Source organism: Nuphar pumila, chromosome 4 (genome assembly GCF_984573655.1).
Source record: "Nuphar pumila chromosome 4, dmNupPumi1.hap1.1, whole genome shotgun sequence".
Lineage (NCBI taxonomy): Eukaryota > Viridiplantae > Streptophyta > Magnoliopsida > Nymphaeales > Nymphaeaceae > Nuphar > Nuphar pumila.
Genome location: NC_143252.1, coordinates 116,137,553 through 116,150,600, shown reverse-complemented (window position 1 = coordinate 116,150,600; position 13,048 = coordinate 116,137,553). Strand labels below are relative to the sequence as shown.

At 35.1% G+C, this 13,048-nt stretch overlaps 1 protein-coding gene across 3 annotated transcripts in view; it reads right to left on the bottom strand.

The window, feature by feature from the left end:
• The window catches only part of LOC149840733 (ubiquitin-conjugating enzyme E2 8-like), a 32,228-nt gene extending 20,974 nt beyond the window's left edge, over positions 1 to 11,254 (bottom strand). Inside the window, exons 1-2 of one of the 3 annotated variants that reach the window (XM_090003294.1) lie at positions 11,225 to 11,254; positions 10,961 to 11,041 (exon numbers count right to left, since the gene is read on the bottom strand). In XM_090003294.1, coding sequence (XP_089859420.1) covers positions 10,961 to 11,030 — 70 coding nt within the window. In that variant the 5' untranslated portion in view covers positions 11,031 to 11,041; positions 11,225 to 11,254. Of the gene's footprint in view, positions 1 to 10,960; positions 11,136 to 11,163; positions 11,183 to 11,224 lie in introns of those variants that run through there. The other 2 variants (XM_090003293.1, XM_090003292.1) reach the window with 2 other exon arrangements.
• Between the last annotated feature and the right edge of the window lie 1,794 nt (positions 11,255 to 13,048).

Genomic DNA, 13,048 nt, shown 5'->3' with positions numbered 1-13,048 from the left:
TCATAAAAAAAAAAAAAACAAGATTAACTCAACATTATTCATGAACCATGCTAAAATTTTAGCATGCTCACTTTCTCAATCTTCTATTTTGGATGAGAAGTCAAGAATAGCTTTCTCATTTTCTTCTTTATTCAAAGTTTTTTCCTCATCACCTTCAAACTTGGTTAACTTCAATTGTGGTTCTGGAATGGTTCCACATACATAACCCGAAAGTTTTTTACCTTTGAGATTATCTTCCATAGCGGCCGCCCACATACGATAATTGGTTCCATCTAACTTGGATGAGAGATCGATTTTGGCGTCTTTGTTGGCCATTTATAGAAAAAGGGTTTGAAAGCAAAAGAGATGAGAGATATTACTTGACAAGAGAGGATCCGATGAAGCTTTAACAACCAAGGCTCTGATACCATGTAATGAAGTGCCGAATAAGAGAAGCGAAGTCTCCAAGAGCAAACAAGAGAGCACGCACATACACAAATAGCCACTAATGGGCAAGAGAACAATAAAACCACAAAAGTGGCAAAACGCCCAAAAGAAGAGGAAAAATATATATTCCACTCAAGAAGGCTTCAAAGAAGCATACGTTACAATGGGAAAAAACCCTTTATTTATAGACAAAAGAGGAGGCCTTGGAAGGGCTCTCAGAGGGACGTTGGAGCATCCAACGGTCATATTTTCAACAGTCATAAATATGATCGTTGGATGCTCCAACGTCCTCCTAGGGGGAGCCTTTCCAAGGTGGAAAAAGAAAAGGAATAAAAAGAAAAAGAAAGAAAAAAAGAAAAAGAATAAAAAATAAAAAAGAAAAAAAGTTTACAATATGCGAGAAACTGTAAAAAGACTATTTTACCCCCTAGTGAGTATTTACAAAAGAGATATATTTATACATGTAGATAGACACATAGACATATATATATATATATAATATATATATGTAGGTGTCATAATCTATATATATAGATATATATGTATAACATATTTTAACACTAACATTGCCAAATTTTGTAAAACCAATGAGGCATGAGTAAGAGTGTTCATGAGGTCTTAGCCGTGTCTAAACCCGGCAACCATGTTAAAACATATAAACCTCTGCACTTTTGGAGGCAAAGTAGCTATAGCAACAATAATAACTATGGTGGAAGTAGAAAGATGATTGTTTGTCATCATTGTAATGAGTTGAGTCATATTAAACCCGCTTGCCCCAAATTGAATGAAACTTTCGAGCATAAGGTTGCTTATGTTAAAGAATCAACTACAAAAAAGGAAGATGAAGGCAAGATTGGAGATCTTAAAGATACACTTGAATAATTTTCCATGACTCTTCAACAAATTTTCAAAGCAACCTCCTCTACCTCGGGTGTCGCCATTAACTCCACATCCTCACCCGGTACATATTCTTGGATTTTAGATTTAGGAGCATATTTTCATGACTCCCCATGAAAATCCTTTAATCGATGTATGCACCAATTCAAAAGTATTTTGTGTCTCTACGGTCGATGGAACCTTTTTAAAAATTAAGAGTATAAAAACACTAGATTCCAAAAATTCTCAAATTTTTTTTGTTTCAAAAGTTAAAATTGTTCTCAAACTAAACTTAAATTTTTTTTCTATTTCTCAAATTGTCGGTCATGGATGTGAAATATCTTTTTCATCTAATTGTTGTTTTTTGCAAGATCTCCAGTTCGAGAAACAGATTAGGCAAGGCCATAGGAAGGGAGATCTTTACTTTATGGATTATTTGACTCTTCCTTCAAACTCATTTTGTATATAAGAATATTGAAACTTGACATAAAAGACTTGAACATCCAACCTACTCTAAAATGTATCATTTTCCTCCTGAGAACAAATTTTGTAATGAAAAAAATGACATGCAAAGATTGCATTCTTGAAAAAATGAAATTTATTCCATTTGCAACTAGAACCTTTGTTTAAAAAAGACCTTTTGAATTGGTGCACTCGGATGTATGGAGTTCATCTCCAGCTATGTCTAAGGATAGTTATTCGTATTATGTGACATTCATTGATGACTTTACTAGGTATGTATAAATCTGCTTTCTTAATTTTAAATCGAAAGTTCTCTTTTTTTAAAGAGTTTTGCATAAAAGTTAAAAATCAATTTCAAAGCAATATATTTATTCTTAGATCCAATTCGGGTGGAGAATATCTATCTAATGATTTATAAAATCATCTAAAGCTAAATGGAATTTGTCATCAAAGATGTTGTATTAGAACACTACAACAAAATGGGTTAGTGAAAATAAAACATAGGCATATTGTAGAAACCGCTAGAACATTACTTATTTCTAAAAATATCCCAAATTTTTTTTTGGCCAAAGTCGTTTTAACCTTCACTTATTTAATAAATCGCATGCCATCATCCACCTTGAAAAATATCTTTTCTTATGAAAAACTTCTCAACATAACACCTGACTTCAATCGTTTACGAGTTTTTGGTTATAAATGGTTTGTACTTTTATACAAAAGAGATAAGTTGTCTCCAAAAAACAATTGAGTGTATTTTCCTTGGACACAGTGAAAATAAAAAAAGGATATAGATGCTTTGATTTCAAAAATAACAAACTCCATGTTTTCAAAGGTGTGACATTCTTAAAAGATGAAAATGGCTTTGAAAATCTTGATAAGAAAGATGAAATTGACTATATGTTTTTGTATGATCTTTCCCCAATGGAAGATATGCATCCTAATGATGATTCATTGAATCATAATATATGATACACATTATGAAAATTCTAATATTGAAACACCACCAAGTAGTGATGACATCATTGATAATTCTAAAAACCTTCAAGTTTATACTCAGCGTGAGCAAAATAAACCTATTAGTGCCTTAAAAAAAATTTCTCAAAACAAAGAATCTTTAGAAAAAACTTCTGGTAGACAATCTAGTAGACAATCCATTCCACCAAATAGGTTTGTTTCTTATGAAACACTATCACCTAATTATAGGGTTTGCTTAATAACTTTACACTTCCACCATGAGCCCTCGCACTATAATCAAGATAAAAATATTCCGCATTGGATTGAAGTCATGAATATAGAACTAGATGCTCTTAAGAAAGCTAAAAAGTAGTTAAGCTCCCTCCCAACAAGAAATAGATTGGATGCTAATGGATTTTTAAAGTTAAAACTAAAAGTGATGAAACTTTAGAATTATATAGAGCAAGATTAGTAGCTAAAGGATACTCACAAGAATATGGTAGATGACAACGAGACTTTTTGTTGCTTCTTGCATCTCCATGCAATTAAAGAATCTCCTAAAAAGATACAAAAACCAGTAGTTGAGATTCTATCATTAAGGTTACCTCCCCAATCTGCATCAGGATAAACAAGTAAATTTAATGAGGAAGATGATGATAGAAATAGCCCTTTAGAGATGGTATTTTTGATGTACCTGACCATCTATGGCACGACTCATATGCACAGTTGTAGGAGCATGTTGAAACTGGCTAGCAGATTGAACAACATGCGCAATATCTGGTCTGGTGATAGACAAGTACGTGAGAGATCCAATAAGTTGTATGTAAGGTGTAAGATATTCTAGAATAACCCCATCCTCCAGTCTTAATTTTGCATTGATCACTTCAGGAGTCTCCACCTTCTTGTCATCTGAAATTTCAGATTTAGTACATATATCTGCAGCAAGCTTCATTTGTGAAAATATATATCCTCGAAGAGAATATGCTACTTCAATTTCTAGAAAGTATCTTAGAAATCCTAAATCAGACATATCAAAGTTATCTTTTAACATATTTTTAACATTACCAATACCAACTCGATCATTTTATGTGAAAATCATATAATTAACATAAAATAAAAGAACAACAATAATAGCTACTGCACTTTTTACAAAGAAAGCAGTGTCAGTATAACATGAACGAAAAGCCAATTTAATCACGGCATCACTAAATCTATCATACCAAGCCTTGGGAGCTTGTTTAAGACCATACAATGCTTTTAAAAGTTTAAGAGTTTGACCTTGTCCAATATTATACCTGGTGGAGGATCCATATATACTTCTTCGTTTAATTTTCTATTAAGAAAAGTATTTTTTACATCTAATTGATATATAGGCCATTTTTTTGTTGATGCTACAACTATTAAGGTTCTAACACTAGTCATTCTTGCTACGGGTGCAAAGGTTTCCTCATAATCAATTTTATAGTCTTGTGAATATCTTTTAGCAACTAATCTTGCTTTATACGGGTGCAAAGGTTTCCTCATAATCAATTTTATATTCTTGTGAATATCTTTTAGCAACTAATCTTGCTTTATATCATTCTAAGGATCCATCACTTTTAGTTTTAACTTTAAAAACCCACCGGCATCCAATGGGTTTTTTGTTTGAAGGAAGTTTAACTATTTTCCAAGTGTTAGCTCTTTTTTAGAGCATTTAGTTCAATTTTCATGACTTCGATCCAATGAGATATATTTTTTGCTTGATGATAATGTGTGGGCTCATGATATGAATGCAAAGCTATTAGGCAAGCCCTATAATTTGGTATAAGTGATTCATATGGCACGAACCTATTCAGTGGAATGGATTCTCTAAAAGATCGTCTAAAGGAGGTTTCTTCTATAGATTCATTATTTTGAGAATATTTTTCTAGGACACTTGTAGGTTTATCTTGTTCACGCCGAGTGTAACTATGTAGATCTTTATCAATGATGTCATCACTACTTGGTGATGTTTCAATATTAGATACTTCATAATGTGTATTATCCATAATTTTAAAATGATTCAAGGAATCATCATACACATCTTCCTTTGGGGAAAGATCATATAAGAACATGTAGTCAACTTCATCTTTCTTATCAAGTATTTCAAAATCATCTTCATCTTCTAAAAAGGTCATATCTTTTAAAACATAAAGTTTATTGTTTTTGTAATTAAAGCATTTATATCTTTTTTTATTTTCACCATATCCAAGGAAACACATTCAATCGCCTTAGGAGATAACTTGTCTCTTTTATGCAAGAGGACAAAACATTTACACCCAAAAAATGTTATGGCAATTGAAATCGGGTGTAAATTTAAAAAGTTTTTCATAAGGAGAGATATTTTTAAGTTTGATAATGGCATACGATTTATTAAATATGTGGAAGTTAGAACGACTTCGGCCAAAAAAATCTTAGAAACATTTTTTAAGACAAGCAATGTTTTAGCGGTTTCTATAATATTCCTATGTTTTCTTTCTGCTAGCCCATTTTGTTGTAGAGTTCTAAGACATGATCTTTGATGACAAATTTCATTATTGTTTAAATAATTCTAAAAATCATTAGACAGGTATTCTCCACCCGAGTGAGACCTAAGAATGGATATGATAGTTTGAAATTGGTTTTAAACTTTTATGCAAAAATCTTTAAATAAAGAGAAAACTTCTGATTTAAGATTAAGAAAATAAATCCACACATATCTAGTAAAGTCATCAATGAATGTTAAGTAATATGAATAACCACCTTTAGATATAACCGGAGATGGACCCAATCATCCTAGTGCACCAATTCAAAAGTTTTTGTTGAAACAAAAGTTCTAGTTGAAAATGGAATAGACTTCATTTTCCGAAAAATACAATCTTTGCAATTTATATCTTTTTCTTTACAAAATTTGTTTCCAAAAGGAAAAAAATACATTTTAAAGTAACTTGGATGTCCAAGTCTTTTATACCAAGTTTCAATACTTTTATCTTGAACATAAGTACAAAAAGAGTTTCTAGGAAGAGATAAATGATTCATATAGTAGAGGTCTCCCTTTCTATGGCCTTGCCCAATCCGCTTTCCGGACTAGAGATTTTGCACAAAGCAACCTTTAGATGAGAAAAATAGTTCACATCTATGGTCGGCAATTTGGAAAACCGAAAAAAGGTTTAAGTTTAATTTTGGAACCACTCTTACTTTTGGAACAAAAAAGTTTTGAGATTTATTAGAATCTAATGTTATTATACCTTTTATTTTTAAAAAAGTTTCATCGGTCGTACAAACACAAGATATTTTTTAATTGGTGCAAACATCATTAAAGCATTTTCATGAGGAGTCATGAAAAGAGCGAGGAGTCATATGAAAAGATGCTCTGGAGTCTAGAATCCAAGAATACGTACCAGGTGGAGATGTAGAGGCAATGACGGCACCCGAGGTAGGCTTGAGTAATTGATGAAGAGCCATGGATATTTGACTTGCCTTCACCTTCCTTGGTGATGGATTCTTCACTGAAAGCCACCTTAGGCTTGAAAGTTCCATTTAATTTTGAGCAAGCGAGTTTAATATGACCTGACTCATAGCAATGATGACACACGATCATCTTTCTAACTCCAGTATAGTTTTCTTGTTTTCAAAAATGTGGTGGTTTATATGTCTTGACATTGTTGACGGGTTTAGATACGGCAAGGACTTCATCTAAACTTTTATTCATGCTAAGTCGTGTTTCTTCTTGAGTGATTTTGGCAATGACGTCTTCTAAAGGAGGAAGAGTGGATTTATGGAGAAGTGAGGATCTTGCTTGTTCAAACTCGGGATGAAGCCCAAATAAAAATTGAAACAATCTTTCTTGTTCCACTTGCTTTTGCCTAAGTTCAACATCATCCATAGCCACCCACTTAGGCTCTAAAAAAGCAATTCATCCCATAGTGGATTTAGAGCACCATAGTAATCTTGAATGCTCAAATCCCCTTGCTTAGTGGTTCTTACACCAACAAAGTAGGAGAGGAAGAAGGGAGATCTTACAACTTTCAAGAACCGTATGGCTCTGATACCATGTAATAAAGTATGCAAAAATATAACAAATGATTAAAGCATTCACAATGTCCTCCAATGGACAAGAGAGAGATAGAACAAGAGAGAAGTCCATTATGGGACAATACAAAAGGCCTTAAAGGCAACACATAAAAGAATATGAGCTTTATTAGAGAGGAGTTCTAAAAGCAATAACAAATACAAGGGGAGAGTCCCTTATTTATTCACTAAAAGTAAACAAAAAGGAGAGGCTAAAAGACAAAAAAAGAGGGGCCATTGGGGGCTCCCCATAAGAGTAGTTGGGGGGAGCCCCCAACGATCCTATGTGGGACCCCCTAATGTCAAACAAAAATATTTTTTAAGAAAAAATAAAAATAAAAAATAAGAAAACAAAAAAGGTTATTTAAATAAATAGTTGTTTCTATAAAACAACTATGTGAAATGATGAAAATAGTAGAATACCCCTGTTAGGTATTATATATATTATATATATATATATATTAACATATAGATGCAAGACATGATGCAGATACACTTAGTACAATACGATAATTTTCAAAAATGATGACACAAGGGAGCGGATACACACACATAGATGTATGTATGTGTAAAACAACAATTTTAAATCACTATATTTAAGAACATCAAATAATGAAATTAAGTTGACATTGAAATATAATGTAATCTATGTCACAGGGATTCGGCTAGCAGGGTGCCGCACCCTCGTCGACGCGACTCGACGTGGGTGCGGGTGCGGGTGCGGGTGCGACACCAGGTGCGGTCAACCCGACCCTAGGTGCGTTGACCGCACCCAGGGTGATTTTTGTCCATTTTTTTGAAAGTTTTTTTGGGTTGCTCAGCCCCCTGTCGACCAACCTCACAAAGGAGAAGAAAAGGAGGGGAGGGTTTTTCACCTCGAAAGGCCGCAGCAACGGGGCCGTCGGGGTTGCTCGCTGACGGCGGCGATCATCGAGAACCATGGCAACCATAGCAGAGAGGGGACAGCGGCGGTGCTGTCGCCGGCAGCTGCAAACGTCAGGTGGCCGGAAGAAACAAGATCGCCGATGTAACAGGGAGAGAGGCTGAGTGGAAGGGGCGCCGACTTTCACGGTGTCGGGGTTCTGGCGCAGCCGATCGCCAGTCAGGAGGTCGCCGCTGATGTCGCAGGTGGCCGCCGGGAGGACTGCCGCACTCAGAGAGGGGGAGGCGAAGAGGCTCGGAGGTCGGCCATGACGAGGGACACACGCGGCGAAGGTGGGGGATCACCGAAGCTTGGAGGTTGTCGCCGGCGCTCGATGGCCGCAGGGAGGAGCGAGAGGAGAACGGGCGAGGAGAGAGAAGGGGCGAGGGTTTTTGCCCCTCGCCCGAGACACCTGCATCTTTTAAAAGACGCAGGTTCTCGAGGCTTCGAGAACCCGGGTCCGGGTTAGGCTCGGGTCCGGTTCGGACCCGGATCCGGGCCCGACACAGTGGATCAAACCCCCGACACGTGTCTGACACGTGCAGGCACGTATCTGACACGAGTCTAACACGTGCAGGCACGTGTCTGACACGAGTCTGACACGTTTTTTTTTTACGGGCATTACACATGGACCTTAACAGCTACCATACATTTATACATATACACTATATATATTTACATTTTTGCCCCTACCGCACCCCCGCACCCGGGTTTTTTGGAAGTGTCGAATCCCCGCACCCGCACTCGCACCCATGTGACATAGAATGTAATTGATGACAAAGTTTACAAGAAAAATAACTCAAGTAAATATGAAACAAATAAAATCATAAAAGAAAATAGATGAAGTTAATGGCATAATATTGCAGATAGGGATACGACCATTTTTATGAAGAAAATAGATAAAGTTAATGGCATAATATTGCAGATAGGGATACGACCATTTTTATGAAGCACTTAATACGACTAGTATACAAGGGAACACAATATGGGTAGCAAAGTGGTGTATCCATGTGACATAGTTGTGTGTGATTCTAGTTGGATCATGTCGATGAAGTGTCTTATTGTGTCCCTAAAGTGTCTGGGTGTCGTGTCATTTCAATACAAGATACACATGCTAAGTGAAGTTCTGTGTGACATAGACTTCGTGTTAGGTTCATAGTTTAAAAACTCGTTGGGTTGACCCGGTGACTCGGTTGACTCAGCCCGGATCACCTAGTCACGAGGTCAGAAAATAGGTGTGACCCGGCTTTAACAAAACTCAGCCGAGTCATGGACAAGTCAGTTGAGTCATGCATATATATACATATACAATATATTTTATATATAATTACATATATTATATGAAATATAATATAAATATTATGTATATTATATATAAAAATATGATTATACATGTATTAATAAAATTATATTATAAAAAATCATATAATGTATATTATATATAATATATTGGTAAAATACTATAAAATATAGATAATATATACATATATTTATATATTTTATATAAAATATAAAGATAACATGACCCGATCGAGTCACCGAGTTGACCCGGCCGAGTCACGAGTCACTCAAGGACGAGCCAAGTGACAAGTCACCAGGTTTTAAAACACTGTTGATAAACTCCAACTTCTTGGGAATTTGGAGGCCCACAGAGTACTTAACAAGCTCAAAAATCAAAATCAAATTCTAAAACTAGTTTAGATACTAGGAAGAAGGCCAACCATAAATGTCTTCCTGCTAGTCACCCCCTTCAGCTATCTTATTGTCCTCAATAGAGCAATCACAACTAAATTCTATTTGAAAATTCATTTGTAGCATTCAGTAAACTCTCCTGGTAAATCAAGTAGTCCATACTCCATAGGGAAAGATGTACTTATGCATCTTTTATGAAATAAAGACAATTGTGATAATAAAGTATCATAACATAGACAAATCACAAGGTAAGAAAGGACTATGTGGCAAAGCGCACCAAATTAGACACAGTCAATATACAAATCTACCACAAAAAATCACGTCAAAAGTGTTACTGAACTATATAATCACATAAACTTCTGTAATATGTGAATAACACAAAAAGAAATACATGTAAAAGAAAATACATAAATGATGATAAAAAAAGTCACTAATATCAGTACCAAAATTATAATATTTTGCACAATAGTTGATGAGAATCAAGATTAGCGAAACCATTAAGAATCACAAATGTACAAGACTGGAATAATAAATAGTCAATCAAATACATGTTTGAATAGTGAAGCATACTCATAAGACTGAATATACCATACCATATAACTGAAAACCTGCAAACCTTCATGAAATAGAAAATAAATAAAGAAAACACATTGAAAAAGAAATTGCGTTAAAAGGGAAAAAGAAAGGCCAATTTCAAATAAAGCCATCCATGTGGTCCCAACCTATATCTTACTCCTCGATAGGCAATTTATCTATTTATTTTCAGACCAGCTCATTCTTCCTCCCAAATGATCCGAGCAGACATCCACAATCCAAGATTAAAGTCTTGGCATGGATGGTATGCTAGGGCTCGTGTAGGACATGAAACTGCGTCACTAATCTCATTTCTTGGAATCTAGATCGAGGGAGCGGGCAACCCATCTATTTTCTATTATGTTCGGTCATCGCAAGAGCTATAAAGAAACACCACACTTTGCCCATTCTTGATGTCATGGTCGCCTGAATTGCCCAGAATGCACCCAGGGCAACTAACACCATCGTAACCAAATTTGTTTTCTCATTGGAATGTGGTTATAGGAAGCACACAAGATCAGAGGGCTGTCTTCTAAAGCCCACGTCTGTCATCAACAGCCAAGTTCCCAATCGCTTTATTTGCTTAAATCCCACGTGCATTCAGATTTACGCTACAAAGAAGTTCTGAACACCATGTATCCAAATCTCTCCCTGTAAATCACACAACCCATTCTGCGGGATGCCCCTGCTTTCTTTTCTCCACTCCTTTGTTCATCTTATAAAGAACAACGTACACCCAAACTAGTCAATACAGCATTACGTTTTAGCAACCAAACAAAACGGAAAGAACAGAACGCAAAACCCCATTTTTCAAACAAAACGCAGAACTAAACTCGTGCATGCCGATCATAACGAAGAAAGACGTGCAGAAAAAACCAAAAAACCTAAAACGCCAAGAAAATGGCGAATGGTATCGAAGAAAGATACAGGAAAACGAAAAAGGAAGGAAAAGAAAACCCTAAATTCGTCAGAGAGAGGGAGTATAACCTGCGCTACAAGAGACAGGAGGATCCTTCTGCAGGTCCTTCAATTCCTTCAGAATTCTCTTGGAAGCCATCGATCAAATCCCTAAAATAGTCACAGAAAAAACGAACAAAGAAAAAGGAAAGAAAAACAGAGTCTCTCAGTATCTCACGAGAAAGAGGCAAATAAAGAAAAAGCAAACCCAATAAACGAAACGAATCAGAAACCAAGGAAAAGAACCCAAACGCCTAAAGAGAAGTAAGAGTTCCTCGAGGGAATTTCACGAACCTCACGTCGTCTTCACGCTTCTTCTCTTATGAGAGAGAGAACCTTCTCTTTTGGACGGATTCAGATGAGGTCATTGCCAGAATGAGATTTTTTCTCATTCGACAATCGTGACCGTTGAGAGAGGTTTTAGGATTGTTCCACGTGTTGGTTACTTTTTTCTGCGATAACGGCGTTGTGACGTTAAACATGATTTCAAAAAAATAATAAAAGCAAAAAAAGGGAACACGAGAAATAAAATTATTAAACGGTGCAGTTTTGCAGGATTGCCCTTTTAAAAATTTATGGGAATAGACATGGGCACTTAATTATGGTGAATTTACCTTTAGCCACCTCGATTTTCAAATATTTAAGATAATGACTGGCATTTTCAAAAAAACTACCCAGGGTTCATGTTTGGCTTGTTAAGAGCTCGTTTGAACTCATTAAATATGGTAAGCAAGCTTGAGCATGAATAACCAATGTTAGGAGCTTACTTAATAATTTTTATAAATATTTTATATCATAGAATGAAGATGGCCAAGTGTTTGGCTTCCAAGTAGTATAGTTTAGGGTTCAAATCCTATTGCTCACAAGTTTGAAATAATTATTTATTTTGTAAATGAGCTCGTATGAGCTTAGGTTATATGGTTTACTGTTCAAGTTTTATTATTTTCAACTCTAAAAAAATATACTTTTTTGTCAAAAATAACTTAGATGGTACTTACTTTTTTACACCATTTTTTATTTACTATATATATATATAATAAGAGAGACAGACTTACCACAAGAAGACAACAATTGGCTAAAGGTCCATCAAAGATGAAACACTCACCGGAATGTGTGTCGGAGAAGGCAAGGGAGCTTGACGGAGTTTTGCTGCATGAAGAATAAGATGCCTTAAAGAGGTCAGCTGGGTGAGTTCAGAACTAAGGATATTTTTTACTTTTTATAACTCATTTAACCATGGTCAGACATGGACCATGGTTAACTTAAAGTCTCCATTGAGTGAAAGACAAACTTGTCCACACATAGGGCTGGTAAACGAGCTGAATGAACTGTACAGGAGCTGTTCGGGCTTGGCTCATTAAATCATTTGAATAGTTTGAACTTGGGTCAAATCTTTCACAAACAATACTTGTTCTTACTCGTCTCATGAACTGTTTGAACAACAAAACAAGCCGTGTTTTTGCTCGGCTCGAGCTCTAACTCACATAGCATTTTTTACTAAAAAGGAAGAAATGTAAAATATTAAGTTTTTTCGTCTGTTTTTGTTATGGAAGTCACATAGCGTCACGATCATAGCGTTCAAAACGATTTTGTCTGTTTTGTTATTAAATAAAATATTAAGTTTTTTAAATCAAATAAAATTCTTTTCAAATATTCATGATGAGATTTAGTCATCATAGCATTTTTACTGAAAAGAAAGAAATGTAACAAAAAGAGTAATTGAAGTTACAACTACAAAACGTGTAATGCAATATATGAAAAAAACCATGAAAAAATATTTAATTAAGATTATAACTGTAATTACGAAAAGATATTTTATTACTCAAGGCCTATGATGGTCTTTCTCCGATCATTTCAAATAATTTTTAAATATAAAATTAAAATATTACATAAATATCATAATTATTTACTTTTAAAATTAAATGACTCATTATGATAACAAAACTAAACAAGTCGAGCCAAGACGAACATACACTTAGTGTACTTGTCTTGCACAACAAGAAAAATGTTATTTAGCTATGAAAAATTACGGTAGAAATAATATATCGCAACATTGTGACGGATTAGCGAGAGAAAACTATTCGTCCCTAAAATTAGAATTAGTTACGGAATTTGCGA